The 18,652-nt window shown below is 49.8% G+C and overlaps 1 protein-coding gene across 2 annotated transcripts; it reads left to right on the top strand.

Annotated features, from left to right (window-relative positions):
• The first annotated feature begins 14,180 nt into the window (after nt 1-14,180).
• ACP5 (acid phosphatase 5, tartrate resistant) lies at nt 14,181-18,134 on the top strand. Of its 2 annotated transcripts, none has more exons than XM_025863281.1 (6): nt 14,181-14,613; nt 15,732-15,819; nt 16,079-16,339; nt 16,544-16,671; nt 16,777-17,122; nt 17,525-18,134. In XM_025863281.1, the coding sequence occupies exons 3-6, from the start codon at nt 16,079-16,081 to the stop codon at nt 17,795-17,797; spliced, it is 1,008 nt and encodes a 335-aa protein (XP_025719066.1). In that variant the 5' UTR covers nt 14,181-14,613; nt 15,732-15,819; the 3' UTR covers nt 17,798-18,134. The 2 variants fall into 2 exon arrangements, with proteins under 2 accessions (XP_025719066.1, XP_025719065.1); XM_025863280.2 differs by lacking the exon at nt 14,181-14,613 and adding an exon at nt 14,669-14,813.
• Nucleotides 18,135-18,652: the final 518 nt, after the last annotated feature.

Here is an 18,652-nt window from a genome sequence, read left to right as displayed (position 1 = left end):
CATTCTCCTGCATCTGCTAACTTTGTGTTTTTATATTTTTACTTTTCACTATTTCAGTGTGAGTTAATTTTACTGTATGATGTGAGGTAGGGAGTCTCAGGTCATCTTTCTGCAGGTTGATATATAACTGTCCCAGAACCATATTGAGTAGACTTTCCCCATTGAATTGTCTTAGGCAATTAAAAAACTGACTAACCAGGGCATGTGGGTGGCTCAATCAGTTAAGTGTCCGACTCTTGACTTCAACTCAGGTCATGATCTCAGGGTTGTGAGATCGAGCCCCATGTCAAGCTCCGCACTGGACAGGGAGCCTGTTTAAGATTCTCTCCTTCTACCCGCCCCCAAAATATAAATAAAATAAATGAATCAATAAATAACTTAGCCAAAAATGTAAGGAATTGTTCCTGGACTGTCAACTCTTTCCTATTGATGCATGTCTAATCTTATGCCAGTGCCACACTGTCTTGCTACTGTAGCTTTGTAGTATGTTTTGAAATGTCCTACAGTTAACTTCTTCCTGTTCTAGACCATGTTTATCTCTGAAACCCAGTGACTCTCCTCGTCCGTACCAGTCCACCTAACTGGGATCCTGCTCTTCCATCCTATGTAATTCCTTCCACTCTGGTCTCCTACTCCCCTACACCGCAGGATTTTGCCGTTTCTCCTTCTGGCTTTCTTAGCCTTCCTCTCTCTGGAAATCAACTCTCTGCTTCAACATTTTACCTCCTCACCCTCATTCCCATGACCCCCTTTCCTCCTCAGGCTACCTGGTCTCCTCTTCCTGAGCTGGTTCCCCTTCCTTGGGCAGAACTCTGCCCTGGGTTTTGCTCTGTCTAGGTCAATGGGAATGCATTTCATGTCTTAGAATGTCCACCCGGGATGGGCATGGCAAGCATAGCCCCAGGTGCACAGGACTCACAAACATTTCTAGGCCCTTTGCCTCAACTCCTACTTCCTTCTCTTGTCTCTCACAGGGTATCCCAGGGCTGACGTGGGGGTAGCCCTGAGGGTTTACTAGAGGGGACCTTTTACCAGGGAAAATGAAAGGGGCTAGAGGGGCGCCTGGGTGGCTCAGTCGTTAAGCGTCTGCCTTCGGCTCAGGTCATGATCCCAGGGTCCTGGAATCGAGCCCCTCATTGGGCTCCCTGCTCGGCGGGAGGCCTGCTTCTCCCTCTCCCACTCCCCCTGCTTGTGTTCCTGCTCTCGCTGTCTCTCTCTCTGTCAAGTAAATAAATAAAATCTTTAATAAAAAAAAAGAAAGGGGCTAGAAAAATCAGATGAATGTTCTTCTTATACACAACAGCACACATGTGAGTTTCTACTGAACTGAACATTTCATTTGTAACAGACTTTTACCAGCACCTAATCCGTGCATTGCCACCAACTCAGGAGATTGTATCCTTCAGGGAGAGTGGGAGACCATGTTACTTATAAAACTACTATCTCCCAGCTTTGACCCCATCTTTTATGCTTTCTCATGTGTTGCTGGAACGGGGCCTCAGCAAACCATGTTTCTGCTTTCCAGAGGTTCTTGGTTAGGCATCACCAGTAGAAGATGGTAGAGACAGACAGAAAGACTGTAGGCAGGAGGAGGGACTCACTTCTTCCTGTTTCCTGTCACACCAGCTTCTTCGCTCTGCAGAGGCAGCTCCTCTTGGCATCCTCTGCTGACCTCATTTTGCCCCTTTCCCATCACTTGCAGAAGCAGCCTCATGGACACTCCTTGGGGGAAACTAGCACAAGCCAACCTGCCCTGCTTTCTCAGGATTCTGGGTTCGAGCCCCCCAGGACCCACCTTCCAAGTTTATAATACTTAATCTCTCATCTTCTTCCACTTGATTCCCCCAATCCCAGAGAGAAGCAAAGTCTTCCTATAGTTACTACCTCCTCTCTACCTTTGAGTTTTCTTTCTGTTTTTCAGTTCCTCAATAACTGGCCAATAATTTTTATATTCAATTCTCCTTATTAATGTAACTTCTGACTAGACCATGGATGATATAAAGACCATCCTCCAACTCTTCTTACCAGCCCCAGGTGCCAAGGGAGTTTGAGCTCAGAGATAGACCCTGCCTCTACCAAGCCAATCTCATGACAGGGGGCTTTGATCCCTCGCGTTGGCCAAGCCTGTCTCTCGGAAACTTTTTCCCTCTCTATTGTAGCCTCTGCCTCTCCTGGATCTTCTACTATGTCTGTCTTCCCTTTGGACTGCATCAGTAGCTCGTGTTCCGATTTTGGGAGCCTGGCCCCTGGACTGGAGGAACAGAGAGACCTTATTCACTACTGTGTGTGTCAGACTATTCTAACTTGTTTGGCAAATACCTGAAGGACTGGTGACAGGTGCTCATGTCTCTTTAACCTCACTCAAATCTCAAGTGGGAAAGCAGTAGGCACTGCTCATAAAAGCTGCACAGCCTCACAAAGACTCACAAATGCCCGGGGCAAGAGATTAGGGGGTAAAGACATATAGTAGACTGCCCAAATTCTGGAGGAGAAGCTAGAGAGTTTCTTTGAGATTTCAGGACATCTAAAAGCAGCTCTGTTGCAAGTGATGTCAGGGAGGATGGTGGAGTAGGGAGCACCAGGAATCTTTTTTTTTTTTTTCCCCACCTAGATAATTATACTGCCACAAATTGTCTGAAGTTAACTATTTTGAAACTATGGAGTCTATTTGAACTTGCACTTCCAGTTCCAGTTTTTTAACTTTCAGGGCTTTGAACTCGTGGCTGGTAAATTGCAGTTAATTTCAGTCAATTTCAGCCTTTAGTGCAGGAGTGGAGTGACCTACCTATTACCCACCACCCACTCCATGGCAGACAGCTTTGGAGAAAGTGACCTGTATTCCAGGTGTGTCTTGCTCGAACCGAGGTAGGACAAAAAGATTGTCTTCTAGCTATCCAGGTTCTAGATTCTGATTGCTGCTTACTGCTTTTGATCACTGGGGTACAGACACCAAGGCTGGCTGTCATTGTTTCAACCCCCACCAGCTACAGTGGCTTCCAGGAGATTTTTTTTAAGACTTTATTTAATTACTTGAGAGAGAGAGAGAGCGCCCATGCTCATGTAAGCACGAGTGACAGAGGGAGAGGGAAAAGCAGACTCCCCTCTGAACAGGGAGCTGGATGCAGGGCTCGATCCCAGGACCCCAAGATCATGACCTGAGCCAAAGGCAGACACTTAACCAACTGAGCCACCCAGGCACCCCGGCTTCCAGGAAATTTTAATGAATTGTATCTGTTTTGGATTCCCCCCTCCCTTTGGGAGCCAGGCATTTAAGGATGATGACACTCATAAGCAACCAGATATATGGGTAAATTTAGAAAGCCACTGCACATGCCCAAGGAAAAACACAGGTTCAGAAAAGACCTCTGAAGGTCTTAAGCTTCCACCTCAGGCTGATCTACAGAAGAGAGACCCCCTACAACAATTAAAAAAAGAAAAAGGGAAAGAAAACCCTGGAGAAAGAGTGAGAATTAAATTTCCAGAGTTATCACATTATAAGGTTCAATGATCAGGTTCAACAAGGCAGACAAAGAAACAGGAAGGTCTGATCCATTCATAGAAACAAAATGAACAAAAACTAGCTCTGAGGAAACTCAGATGTTGTACCAACTAGAAAAAAACCCCAAAACTATAAAACAATGATCTTAAATATGCCCACAGAGTGAAAGGAAAACATGGGCAAAGATGGGAAAATGATGTATAAACAAAATGAGAATATGAATGAAGATAGAAATTATAAAAAGGAACCAAAGGGAAATTATGAAGCTAAAAAGTACAATGAATGAAAAAAAATCGACTACATGGTTTATAGATTTAAGCAGGAAGAAGGAATAATTGACAAACTTGAAAAATGGACAATTGAAGTAGGTGAGTATGAGAAGCACACTTCTTTCCCAGCAGATTTCTCATCAGAAATCTTGGAGGCCATAAGGTAGTGGTTGATGTATTAAAAGTGCTGGGGAAAAATTTTTTTTAAACAGACTGTCAACTCAGAATTCTATATCCAGTAAAACCATCCTTCAAAAAGTGAGGTAAGGGATGCCTGGGTGGCTCAGTCAGTTAAGTGTCTGCCTTTGGCTCAGGTCATGATCCCAGAGTCCTGAGATCGAATCCCACATCAGGCTCCTTGCTTGGCAGGGAGCCTGCTTCTCCCTCTGTCTGCTGCTTCCCCTGCTTGTGCTCTCCCTCTGTCTCTGACAAATAAATAAATAAAATCTTAAAAAAAAATCTGCTTTGCTGGAACTTCAAAAAAATGAGGTAAAAATTAAAATATGCTCAGATAAACAAAAGCTGATGAGATTCATAACTACTAGACCTGCCCCACAAGAAATGCTGAAAAAGTCCTCTGGGTTTAAATGAAAGGACATCAGACAGTAACTTGAGCCATAGGAAGAAATGAAGGTGCCTACAATAATAGGAAAATAAAAAGTGGTTGTTGTTTTTTTTTTAAACGGAGTCAATAAAGTCTGACCCCCACTCAAGCAAAGGGGAATTAGGCTCCATCATTTGAGAGGAGGATGTTATGGACTGAATGCTTGTTCCCTCCAAATTCATATGTTGAAGCCCTAACCCCCAGTGTGATGGGTTTTGGAGGTGGGGCCTTTGGGAGGTGATTAGGTTTGACTGAAGTCATGAGAGTGGGGCCCTCTTGATGAGATATTGCCCTTCTAAGAAAAGACACCAGGGAGCCCGCCCCATTTGTTTCCCTCCCCCATACCGTCTCTGTCTCTGTCTCCGTCTGCCATGTGAGGACCCAGCAAGACGGTGAGCATTTGCAAGCCAGGAAGAGAGCCCTCATCAGGAACTGAATTGCCTGGCACCTTGACCTTGGACTTCCTAGCCTTCAGAACTGTGAGAAATAAATGTCTGCCGTTTAGGCCACCCAGCTGATGGTGTTCTATTAGAGCAGGCTGAGTGACTAAGACAGAGGAAGAGCAAAGAAGTTAAACCCATCACATCAGAGATGTGACATGATGGAGACAGAGTGTTGGGGTTAAGCCTGAGCTTTGGAGTTGGAAGGAATTGAGTTCATCCCCAGACTGGTGACCTTGGACAAGTCCCTTGAGTTCTTTGAACCTCAGCATGCCCTTTTGTAAAATGAAGATGATAAAGCCACCGTGAAGCCACCTTTAAACCACATGACACAAGACTTGACATCGTGTAAATATAGGTAGCTGCTGTTTTTATTACTGTTATTATTGCTCGTGTAGTTTTTCATGCTAATGATGTGATGGAGCAGGCAGGTCTGGGTCTCCCACTACCCAATATACCAAGATGAAGGGTGTGGACTTGCTCCCCAGAGCACCTGGGAGCCAGGGCTGGGGGCTGGGGGCTGAGCAGGGGAAAGACAGGAAAAGGTCCCTTTGGGACTGCAGTAGATGACTAGCAATTAAAGGCTGGGACAGCACCCAAGTGATGGGTGTCTGGCCCTGGGTGGTGGCCATGGGGATGACAGCAGTGAGAGCAAGAGAGGAGCTCAGGACTAGGTGTGGGTCTCAATGGTGACCCCATGACCCAGGCTGAGAGGAGCAGTTAAGGGGATGAAAGGTGGGGAATGTATCAGGAATTCAGCTTGACCTTGCTTTGCTCAGGCCCTTCCTTCTGCCTAGGATGTCTTTTCTTATTGTGCCTTCCTGATGCTCCCACTCGCGCCCGAAGATGCTGCCATAGACCCCTCCTCGGAGAATCTCTGGAGCAGATGTAGTGTGCAATTTCCCAAGAAGCCCCCACTGCTCATCAGGTTATCCTGAAAGTATCTGAATCCCCAAGTGTCTCATTCGGAGTTTCTCTGGAGCAGTCCTTGGACCGATGCATCGCGGGGCTCTCCATGCCCTGCACAAGAGGACTGGAAGAAGCCTTTGCCTTGTTCATCAGAACGGAAACGCTGTGTGCAGGATGCTGCTGCAGTTCGGGATGTGGCCACGCGGGGGCAGAAGTGCACAGATCAAAGGTCTGAGAAAGGCACCTAGCCGATCTGGTCCCTGCTGGGCGCCCCCCTGAGCTTCCCAGGCCAAAACCTCCGCCTTTTTTTTTTTTTTTTAAATGGGTAGAGGGGAAACCCCTACAAGCCAGTTTTTTTCCCACCTGCCCCACCCACCCAGTGCCCCAGCCCCAAGTCCAACAGTTAGTGGAAATTACGCAAAACCAAGTTAGATCAGTCCCTCTGCTCAGAACTCTCCATGGTGAGCACCTCACTATGGACAAAGCCCCCATCCCTGCAGCCCCCAAAGCCCATGACTGTCCCACATATCCCCCCTTCACCTCCTGGCCCTCATCTCCTCCCACTTAGCCCCTCATTCCCTCTGCTCCAGCCACACTGGCTTATCGGTCCCTCAAACAGTGCCTGGGCTTGGGATAGCTTTAGTGCCTAGAAAAATGCATCATTGTGGTTACTTTGTAAATGGATAGTCAATTAAAATTATAGTTTTAGAAACAGTTTTCCTTAAGCCTTTGGTTCCAATCGCAGCTATTATGTTCCTTATATACCTGGGTAAGTGGACCATCACTTGGCAAAGAGGCCACTGGGTACGCACTTGGATCCATTTAGAAATGTTGTGGGATGAAATCGCTTAAACATTGTACATGGCATTTATAAAAGTGATATATATGATTCTTTAATCTTGTTAAATGCCTCCACCAAGCAAACCCTTCTGAAATCCTTACCAGTTACTACAAATCTAAAAATTAAATATAGGGCGCCTGGGTGGCTCAGTTGGTTAAGCAACTGCCTTTGGCTCAGGTCATGATCCTGGAGTCCCGGGATCGAGTCCCGCATCGGGCTCCCTGCTCGGCAGGGAGTCTGCTTCTCCCTCTGACCCTCTTCCCTCTCGTGCTCTCTATCTCTCATTCTCTCTCTCTCAAATAAATAAATAAAATCTTTAAAAAAAATAAAAAAAAAATAAAAATTAAATATAAATAAGGAGAAATATGTTCTTTTAAACATTCTGATAGTACTTCTAAACCTAGCCAAATTATCATGTTGTTTCCAACTTAAAGTTACCAGCCTGAAATCAACTAATCATCTCTGGAAGGAGACAGAAAAATCTGGTAACTCTTGTTCCCTCCATGAGGAGTGTGGGGGGGTGGGAGGAGGTAGTTGAGGGACCAGAGAGGGAGGGAGGCTTCTCATTGTAAACTATTAGGGACTTTATGAATTGAAATTATGGGGATGGGGGAGGGTTCAACTTCAACCCTGTCTTCTTCCTTTTATAAAAGGAAAATGTATATCTGAAGCAGTTACCACCAGATGTTAACTTTTGCTTTTTCATGTGAAGGTACAGGGGTGTTTGGGAGATTATCTTCTGTGCTTTTCTGTTTGTCGACTTTTACTTTTGGCAAAATACAAGTAACATAAAATTTACCATTTTTACCCTTTTTAACTGTACAGTTCAGTGGTATTAAGTACGTTTCACATGGTTGTGCAACCATCACCACCATCCACCTCTAGGAATTTTTTCATCATACAAAATTGAAACTCTGTCTCCATTAAACATTAACCCACCTTCCTCTCCCCCACCCCAGGTACCCACCCCTCTACTTTTGATCTCTATGGATTTGACCACCCTAGGACCTTCCTATGAGTGGAATCATACAGACCTTTTGTAACTGGCTTATTTCACTCAGCATAATATCCTCAAGGTTCATCCACGCTGTGACAGGTGTTAGAATCTTGTCTGTGTTTTTCAAATTAAATTTAAATTAAAAACACAAAAGCACATGCACATGATTAAAATAAAGGTGATCTTGGGGCGCCTGGGTGGCTCAGTCGGTTAAGCGTCTGCCTTCAGCTCAGGTCATGATCCCAGGGTCCTAGGATCGAGCCCCGCGTTGGACTCCCCGCTCAGCGGGAAGCCTGCTTCTCCCTCTCCCACTCCCCCGCTTGTGTTGCCCCTCTCGCTGTGTCTCTCTCTGTCAAATAAATAAATAAAATCTTTAAAAAAAAATAAAGGCGATCTTTTGCAGCGCCTATAATGAATGGCGAACACCTGTGGAATTGTAACTTTCTCTCTGGTCATTTCCATCCTTCTCAATGTGCTGGCTCCCTCTAGTCACCCAGAGGGGAATGGAGCCCTCGCCTGCTGGTTTTCCGTGGCAGTGGATCAGGATTTAGCTCACAGCTTCCCTCTCTCTCCCCCTGCCTCCCCACACTAGTTTAGATCCCATGTAGCTCCTCTCTTGGCCATCTTTGAAATTTTTCAGGAACATACTTGCCCCATTATTTCTTCTTCCACAAATTATAGTTCCTTTGTTCCAACTGGGTAATGTTAAAAGCGAGTGTTTTTAAGGCACTTGCTAGGGGCCAGGCACTCCTCGGTATTTCTACATAGATTAAGTAGTTTAATATCCACAATAACCATGTCTGGTGTCAGATACGTCCCCTTCCGAGTCCATTTTAGAGATGAGAAGCTGAGGCCCAGAAAGGGTAAGTCATTTGCTCCAAGTCACAGAGCTTACAAAGTGGCAAAGCCTGAGCTGCTTCTGGTTATTTTGATTTTTGTTTGTTTTGAATCTCACTGGGGGGGAATAAGTTATTTCTTTAAAGGCTATAGCCGAGGTTTATGAGAACTCAGGCCCTGTACACAAGATCTGTCCACATCATTGTATGCAAATTTTACATCAAAGAAAAGAGCTGTAAGCAAATATTGAACTCTAGTTAATGGTATAGGCACTGAAGTATTGGGAGGGAAGTGTGCAGGTGTCCGTGACATATTAAAATGAGTAAAGAGTGGGGCACCTGGGTGGCTCAGTTGGTTAAGTACCCGACTCTTGATTTTGGCTGAGGTCATGATCCCAGGGTTGTGAGATTGAGCCCCGCATTGGGCTCCATGCTGAGCGGGGAGTCTGCTTGGGATTCTCTCCCTCCCCCTCTGCTCCCCCAACCCCCACCGCGTGCATTCTCTCTCTCTCTCTCTCAAAAAAAAAAGAGTAAAAAGTAAGATGGATGAATGGATAGATATTAGAGCAAATACATTCAAGTGTTAATTGCAGTATCTAGGAGTGTGTGGGTATTCACTGTACAATTGCATGATTCTTTTAACTTCGCTGGACGAAATATTTCAGAACAAAATGTGGGGACCCCTGTCCTGAGCTTCCCAGGAAAACCTGTCTTCTCTCACCCAGACAGGCAAGAAGTCCCTCAAACTCAATACAGCCATACTTGGATTTGTCCACTTCCCCCCAAATGGTTCTTCTCCCTGGTCTCTTCCTTGGGGTGCTTCTCACTCACCAAGCTGGGAGTTGCCAGAGATTTCTCCTTCTCACCAATGGGTCCAGAGATTTATATTATGGTGACCTGCTGTCCTCCTGTTTTACCCAAGACTGAGGGTTCCTGGGCTGTGGGACATTCTGTGCTAAAATCAGGGAAGTCCCAAGCAAACTGAGATGAGTTGGTCCCCCAAACTATCACTTTTGCCTCTTAAACGTGTTCAGTTTATCCAAATTACCACTGCCCTAGTCTGTACTAATAACACACATTACAGTGATGACAATAAACTGTGGTAACTGCTTATTTCAAGGGCTTGTTATGTGCAAGGTGTGGTTCTGCATATTCATCTGTGGCAGGTCTTTTGATCCACACAACACCCTGTAGTGAACAACTGTACTATCATCTGTGTCAGAGATGAAGGAATAAGGCACAGAGAGGTAAGGTCACTAGCCTGCAGTCATATAGCTAAATCACAGCAGAGGTGCTGGCATCTGAAGCCAGGCAGATGACCACAGAGCCCCCAGGCTCAGCTACCTTTGGATAGCCATGCTGGAGCACCGACTCAATCACCACCCCCTGGGGGTTCCCCTCACTCTAGGTTCACCCTCATTCCACCCAATCATCTGCGCTTTCACCCAATCATCCGTGTTTTCATCAGAATGATTATTTAGGTAAATATTGTTTCCCCAATCACCCACGTATCACCAGCTTATAATCTTTAAAGACAAATGCAATAAAACAATAAATAAAGTAGAAAGTAATAATTTCCCATAGCAATCCTCCCCAGGGATACCACTTTTTTTTTTTTTTGTAAGATTTCTTTATTGGGGCTCCTGGGTGGCTTGGTTGGTTAGGCGTCTGCCTTCGGCTCAGGTCATGATCCCAGGGTCCTGGGAATGAGTCCCACGTTGGGCTCCCTGCTCAGCAGGGAGTCTGCTTGTCCCTCTACCCTTCCCCCTGCTTGTGCTCTCTCTCCCTCTCTCTCTCTCTCTGACAAATAAATAAAATCTTTAAAAAAATAAAGATTCATTTATTTATTTGAGAAAGAGAGCAAGAAAGAGAGTGGGGGAGGGGCAGAGGGAGAAGGAGCAAAGCAGACTCCCCGCTGTGCATGGAGCCCATCTTGGGGCTCGATCTCCTGACCCTGAGATCAAAGACCTGAGCCGAAATCAAGAGTCAGACGCTTAACCGACTGAGCCACGCAGGTGCTCCAGGGATACCACTTTTAATTGGGTTCCTGTTGGCACCAGAATTTCCTTTTGGTGTATAGCAATCAGCACTTGTAGTTCTAGATCACCATATAGTGTGACAGATGGATGGACAGATAGACAGTCAGATAGGCGTAAAGATGGATAAATGGATGGGTAGACAGCTAAATAGATAAAAACTGATACAGATAGGGGCGCCTGGGTGGCTCAGTTGGTTAAGCAGCTGCCTTCGGCTCAGGTCATGATCCCGGGGTCCCAGAATCGTCCCACATCGGGCTCCCTGCTCGGTGTGGAGTCTGCTTCTCCCTCTGACCCTCCCCCTCTCGTGCATTTCCTCTCTCTCTCACTCTCTCTCTCTCGAATAAATAAATGAAATCTTTAAAAAAAACTGATATAGATAAATAGAGGGTATACATACAGATCTGTCTTTGTCTTGTTTTTCCCCAAACTGATCTTGTAAAACCACAGCTCAGAACCCATCCTCCATACCTGTCACCTCCGGATCAAGTCCACACTTCATGGCTCCAGACACTTGTTCCTGTGTGCCCGTGAGCCCCTTATAACCCTACCTACCTGCCTCCCACCTGGGGCTATCCTCAGCACACGTGGCAGTCTGGTGCACGGCGCCCTTCACCGACCTGCACTTGTCAGAAGTCATATCAACACTGTGCCCCCATCTACCCCCATTGAGTGTCCATTGCTTGTCCATGCAGACCTGCTTTCATGGGAACTCCCAATGGGGAGGTGTGTGGGGGGGTGCTTGACAATGTAGAGGTCGGGGTGTGTGTGATGGGGTTGCTGCTAATTGAGTCAAGGGGTCAGGATAGTCTGAGGAGGTGGCATTTAAGCCAAGTACTCATTGACAAGAGGATGAGGGACAGTGGCCCAGTGACGGGAACAGCAATGCAAAGGCCCTGAGGTAGGAATTGGTTGCTTTTAGTGTCACTTGAGCACTGTGACCTGGACATGAGAGAGATGCAGAATCTAATCAGGGGTCATTGAAATACCTCCAAGAGTTTTGTCCTGGGCAGATTATCAACAACAACAACAACAACCAGGTTAGAACCGAAGCAAGCTGTAAGGGAGTTGATGGAACTCACTCCACGGATGAAGCCAGGAGAGTAGGGGAGGCTGGACACTCAGACAGGAGGGGAGAGTGTGTGTGTCCTGAGGGTGTTCCTTCATTCCATCACTCCCCAAGTAATTCCTCAGCAATGGCCCTTCTGTGCTCCAGCTTCCAGATGCCAAAGAAAACAGCAGTGAACCAGACCAAGAGAGTTCGTGTCCCATAAGAGCTCCTTCTGGTGGGGAGACAGACAGGAAATGAGATGAGCAGGTGTGTGGTTGTCAGGCAGCGATAAGGGCTACCGAGGGTGAGGAGGGTGAGGGAGTCAGATGGGGGTGGGGTGCATTTTTGATACGTTATAGAAACTTGAATACAATGGGGAGGAGCCACGGAGTATCTGGGGAAGGAAGGGCCTTTTAGGCCAGTGGAATGGCAAGAGCCAAGGCCCTGAGGTCAGAGTGAGGCTCTATTCCAGGAAGGGTGAGAGGCCACAGGAGTGTGACTGTGAGGGAAGAGGGCAGGGCCTCCAGAAGCCAAAGGAGGAACTCAACCATAGGATTGACGTTGGTGTTGGGAAGCAAGGCAAGAGGGAGCCAAATCCTGATCCACCTCCATAGAAAATGGGCAGAACAGGGCTCCGCTGGGCAAATGGAAGGATAAGAGCTTATTCAGAACCCAGGAGGTGACCAGAGAGATAAAGCCAGGAATCCACATGCTCAGCACAAAGTCTGGTTTCTTTTAATCATGTGCCCACGCTTTTGCACTTTTTCTTTTCTTTTCTTTTTTTTAAAGATTTATTTATTTATTTTGAGAGAGTGAGAATGAGAGAGAGAGAGAGAGAGTACATGAAAGGGGGGAGGGTTAGAGCAAGAAGCAGGCTCCTCACTAAGCAGGGAGCCCGATGCGGGACTCGATTCCGGGACTCCAGGATCATGACCTGAGCCGAAGGCAGTCGCTTAACCGACTGAGCCACCCAGGTGCCCTGCACTTTTTCGTTTTGTTTTTAGATTTATTTATTTATTTGAGGTGGGGCAGAGGGAGAAGGAGAGAGAGAATCTCAAGCAGACTCCCTGCTCAGCGCAGAGCCCAACATGGAGATTGATCTCACAACCCTGAGATCATGACCTGAGCCAAAATCGAGGTTCAGACGCTTAACCAACTGAGATACCCAGGCACTCCCTGCACTTTTTTCATTTAAAAAAATATGGAAAATGTTAACACTTGAAAAAGCTATAAAATGGTATGTATCACTGGTATCCCACTTTTCTGAAGACAAATGTAGGCATAGAATAATTGACAGGGAAAAAAAATTAAAAATTAAAAATTTAAAATTAACTCTCCGGGCAGGGGTATGACAGGCGAGTGTAATGGTTTTCTTTCTGTTTTTCAGTATTTTCTAACTTTTTTATGAAGACCATGTACTACAAGATAATAAATATAATCTTGTGGGATCTCAAAAAAATAAAAAATGAAAAAACACAAAAAGCAGAGAAGATAATCCCTAAAACACCCCGGCACCCTCCACATAAAGAAGCAAATGTTAACACTCAGTCCTAAATGCTTTAAATATTTTTCCTTTTTTTGTGTGTGTGTGAAAGAAAACAGTAAGGAGAAAGTAGAAGCCCCATTCCCAGCTCCCCTTGTCTCCAGCCCCTGTCTCCCCAGAAAACATCCATTGCCCTGAATCTGAAATGAGGTCTTTGTGCCCTGGGTTTACATTTTAACATATAGATATGTTAAGAGGAAGACTGGCAAAATAACTAACAAGACTTTTCAAGCCAAAATCCAAACAGTACATAAAATATAAAATGGAAAGAGAAGGCCCCACCCAATCCCCAAAGAAAGGAAAGTAATTAAAAGCTAGAGTATAAATTTCCCTGCCCCAACAGAGCAGGTTTTCCTGTCTGTCTTGTTCACTGCTGGGTCAGCTGGTATACAGTGGGTGCTCAATACGTGTTGAATAAAATTTTCGGTTTCTTGGATCATTCCCTTTTTTCAGAGTAAATTTTTAAAAAAAATTTTAGAATAATTTTAGATTTCCAGAAAAGTGGCAAAAGATGGTGCAGGGCACTCCAGGATCATTCAGGCTTTATTTGGATGTCACCAGTTTTTCCACAATTGCCCCTTTTCTGGTCCAATATCCCACATTGGATTTTGTCCTCATGTCTCCTGGGTCTCCTGCAATCTGTGGCAGCTCCTCAAACTTTTCTTCTTCATGACTGGGACATTTTTGCAAATACGGGTCAGGTATTTTATAGAATATCACTCAATTTGAGTGTTTCCTAGGTGTTATTTTTCTTACCCTCAGCTTGTGGTTACAGGTTCCTGGGAAGAAACCCACAGTGGCAAGGTGCCCTTCTCATGACATGATGTTAGTAAGACTTATCCCCAGGGATGTTAGCCTGGACCATTTGGTTAAGGCGGTGTCTGCCAGGTGTCTCCCCTGGACGGTTCCTGTCTTTTGCTTTTCCATACTTAATTCTTTGGATGAAAGTCACTAACTCCTTTGAGTCCAGTCCACACTCAAAAGGAGGCAGTAAGGGTTGAGTTCCAGCTCCTGGAGGGGCCTTTCCACTTATTTGGAATTCTTTCTAGGGAAGATTTGACTTTTCTGCCCTCATACCCATTTTTTAAAGACCAGGAAGCTGAGGTTGAAGACGACATACTTCCTCACGAGAGGGTGGCCCGGCCCAGGGTGAGGCCCTACCCAGCCATCGCGGGCTGTGGGTGCCCCAGGTGTGAAGGAAGGGGGCGACTCAGCCTGCATGGGGGCAGAGGGAGGAACTCCGGGCTCTAAGCCCCGTCGCTGGCCCGAGCTGCAGCCCAATCGGTGGGCCTGGGCCGCCCCCTGGGGTGCTGAACCCCATTTTACAGACGTGCCGCCCGCGCCCCGGAGGCGTGGCGGCGCTCGGCGGACCAGCCGGATTCAGGGGCGCGGGCGGCCGGGGGCCCCGGGAGGCCGAGGCGCCCGCCCTCCCCGCCGGGGATCACCTGGGCCGGCCCCGGGCCGGTGGACCGGGCGGGAAGGCCGCGGCCTCCTGCAAGCCGAGCTGCCCGCCACCGCGAGCGCCCCGCGCCCCTGCCGCCGCCCCCCCCCCCCGCAACTGCAAGGCCGCCGACCCCGCCGACGGCAGGTGAGACCCGTCCGGTGGGTGTGAACGCCGCGGGGGCCCCGGGGGAGGGGGCTCCGCCTGCCGGGGTGACCCACTTCCTGTTTGTCTGGGCTGCGGGGGCGGGAGGCACAAACAGCCAGCCTGTGCTGGGTGACCCGGGGCAGGTCATCTCACCTCGCTGAGCCTCCGCGTTGAAAGAGGGGCCCCCCCATCGGCCCGTCGTGAGTGTGCAGGGGACGAGTCGAGTCAGGGCGGGCAGGAGGGACACGGGCAGGTCCGACAGGGCACCAGTGCGGGGGTGGGGGGGGGGGGGGGGGGGGGGTGGGGGGTGCCCACTGTCCAAGCGCCCACCTGCCTACCTACTCTCAGGGGCAGCCGGCACTGAGAGGCCTGCAGGCAGTGTGAGGGTCAAAAATCAGTGGTCATGTGGGTGTCACTAGCTGCCCTCGCCTGGGTTCCTCCTGTGGGCGATGGGGGATGGGGAGGAGGGGTAGGTGTGGGAAGGACTTCCTGGAAAAGGGAGACCCTGGTGTTTGGGGGAGGGAGGTGACCCCGGGGACTCAAACCCGGATGTTGTCAAACACACAACTCACGTGAGACACGACACAGACCCACAACAGGACTCAGGCCACAGCTCAGGGACACAAATCGATATCCCACACAGTTCCACTTTAGAACCCAGGCAAATGTCACCGACACGCCACGCGGGCCTTGCCAAGCTCCGTGTGTGCATCTACAGGGACAAAGGACTCCCGGGCACACAACAGACATGTGACCCAGGCAGGCACGCTTGGCTACACACAGGAAACAGTGTAGACACACCCAGACACAGGCGGACAAACACGTTCTGGGAGCGCACGGACACACAAGTTGTGTCTGGCTGGGGCACACAGATACAGCCACAGACACGGCACACACAGATAGCGGGGTGCCTGGGGCGCACGACACAAACAAGCTCATGTGGGCAAACAGAGGCTGCGAGGGAAGGCCAGCTGCACTCCCTCGGGGGCCAGACCCCCACCCGAATCCCGTGTCCAGCACTGGGGAACTCCAAAGCTCACATGACCCAAGGGGAGGGCTTCTGGAACAGTCTGCGGAGAAACTGCATCATCCTCACTAATGATCCATTTCCGCCCCAGGGAATAAAAGCTCAGTGACCGCCAGTTCTGCCCAGGAGCTAACCTGCCTCTCTGAGCCCCTGGCTGACTGGCTTGTGCCTCCCCCAGGGTGAGTGCTGGGTGTGGGATGAGGGTGGCCAGAAGGGGCCTGCACTGCCACCCTTCCCTGCCCCTGGACCCCGCCTACCCTCTGACCCTCCCAGCCGGTTCCTGCCCTGAAGTCCTGGGAACGAGGGCCCCACCCAGGGCTTCCCCCTGGGCCAGCCCTGCAGGGGGCTGTCTCCCCCTCTCTCAGGGCAGGGGTCTCAAGGGCCCGCTGCCCATGCCTCAGCCCCGGGCCCTCCAGCTCCCGTCTCTCCCCATCCCAGATGGACACACAGACTGTGCTGCTCATCCTTCAAGCCTTGCTGGTGCTCCCCCTGGCTGACGGAGCCAACCCCGTCCTGCGCTTTGTGGCTCTGGGTGACTGGGGAGGAGTCCCCAATGCCCCGTTCTACACCGCCCGGGAGACGGCCAATGCCAAGGAGATTGCCAGGACCGTGCAGATCCTTGGCGCAGACTTCATCCTGTCCCTGGGGGACAATTTCTACTTCACTGGTGTGCAGGATGCCAATGACAAGAGGTTTCGGGTATGTGCCAGGGGGGTGGGGGACACGTGTGGAAAAGCCATTCGACCTTTGGACTGTGGAGAGGGCAGAGGGAAGCTGACACGTGTGGGTACCTAGAGCACTCCTTGTCTCCCTTGTCCCTGGACCCCTGGACTTGGTGGGAGCATCAGGGTAGCTGCTTGACCCTGGGGTTTGGGGGGGGCGTGTCCCTTCTGCATGCCGCAGGAGACCTTCGAGGATGTGTTCTCTGCCTCCGCCCTCCGCAACGTGCCCTGGTACGTGCTGGCTGGCAACCACGACCACTTGGGGAACGTCTCAGCACAGATAGCCTACTCCAGGATCTCTCAGCGTTGGTGAGCCTGCCCCACGCCCTCCTCCATGCCTCACCCAGGTGGACAGAGAGGCCCTCCGGGGCCTGAGCCGAACCTGGGGCTCACCTGCCTCCGTCTCCCCCACAGGAACTTCCCCAGCCCTTACTACCGTCTGCGCTTCAAAGTCCCACGGTCCAACGTGTCCGTGGCCATCTTCATGCTGGACACGGTGACGCTGTGTGGCAACTCAGATGACTTCCTGAGCCAGCAGCCCGAAAGTCCCCGTGACCCGGTGCTGGCCCGCACACAGCTGGCCTGGCTCAAGAAGCAACTGGTGGCGGCCAAGGAGGACTACGTGCTGGTGGCCGGCCACTACCCCGTGTGGTCCATCGCCGAGCACGGGCCCACCCGCTGCCTGGTCAAGCAACTGATGCCACTGCTGGCCACGTACAAGGTCACCGCCTACCTGTGTGGCCATGATCACAACCTGCAGGTGAGGGGTCTGCGGGGGAGGAGGGGAAGGGGGGTCCCCAGCCCAGCCAGTGGTGCCGCATGGGATCCTCCTGCTGCTTGGGGTGGGGGCAGGGGGGAGATCTCCCAAATGTCCCTCAAGCTGTAAGCTGTCTAACCTGGAAAACAGCCCAAAGTTTCCTAAAAGTCAGCATACTAGCCACCAGGGGCCAATTGCTCACTCAGTTCTCAGGCTGTGAAGTAGGATGGATACATTGCTACAGGCAAGGAAACTGAGGCCCCGAGGGGTTCTGGTCCTTGCCCAAGATGACTCTGTGGTCAGGGACAGACCTGGCCCCGGACTCCAGACAGGCGGGCACAAAGCCGGTGGTCAACTTCACGGAGGGGCTGGGGCCCCCACTGACCCGACGCCCTCTGTGCGCAGTACCTTCAGGATGAGAATGGTGTGGGCTACGTGCTGAGCGGGGCCGGAAACTTCATGGACCCTTCGAAAAAGCATCTGCGCAAGGTTCCCAACGGCTATCTGCGCTTCCACTACGGGGCCGAGGACTCGCTGGGTGGCTTTGCCTACGTGGAGATCAGCCCCAAAGAGATGAGCGTCACTTACATCGAAGCCTCGGGCAAGTCCCTCTTCAAGACCAGACTGCCAAGGCGAGCCAGGCCCGAGCACCCGCGAATACACCACTCTAAGGCCTGAGGCAGAGGGGCCTCCCTGCCAGGGGGTGGATGGGCCCTGCTGGGACCCGTGCCCATGGGCAGGCTTTCTCAAGGGCCCGCCAGGGCCGCAGCAGAGCAGAGGGAGAACCACAGATGAGGAGCTGTCGTCCCAGGTGGCCCTTGTGACAAGGATGCTCACATATGTGAAAGACACAGGGACACGTGTACCAGCCGGAGTGCTGTGCCCAGTCGTTGGGCTTGTCCAACCTGAGTTCCGGGCAATGGGGGGCAGGGAGGGAAAGCCTTCTCCTGAATCAAGCATCTGTTGATTCTGTCACTGCCGAATATTCAATAAAAGAATAGTTGCAGAGGCTGAACGCCTGAGCTGAGCGTCTCTTTCCTCCCCTTGCTGGCATGTCCCATCACCTGGGTCCCAGAGGGTCGGGGCTCTCCCACTCGCTGCTCTAAGCCTCCATCTCTCAGCTGGCCTCAGGCATGGATGCGATTTTAAGGAAAGACCAAACAGAAAGAAGGGTTACCACTCCAATCAAGCCTTCCTCCTGCACGCCCAGCTCCCCAGGGGCACGCGCCACGCCTCATTTTCTTTCCTGCCACAATCGATGCCCCCCTTTCTTACGCAACATGATATATACCACACAGTTCGGCGCATGCTCTTTCTGCTAACCACAACACAACTGTCCATAACAGAACATTCCTTTTTGTTCATCTCCATATGGAATTGGTAATGCAGTCAGGTGGGTGGAAAATCTTAAGGTTTATAGAAAAGTGAAATATCTCCTTCCCTCCCTGTTCTTCTGTCCCCCTCTCCTGGAAGGAAATAACTTTTCGTAAATGCCTTGTTTCCTTCCAGGGTTTCTCTGTTCAAATAAGAGCA

This window comes from Callorhinus ursinus, unplaced genomic scaffold, assembly GCF_003265705.2.
Source record: "Callorhinus ursinus isolate GAN/ISIS: 27379988/994484 unplaced genomic scaffold, GSC_fseal_2.0 scaffold82, whole genome shotgun sequence".
Classification (NCBI taxonomy): domain Eukaryota; kingdom Metazoa; phylum Chordata; class Mammalia; order Carnivora; family Otariidae; genus Callorhinus; species Callorhinus ursinus.
This window is presented reverse-complemented; position numbering and strand designations above follow the sequence as displayed.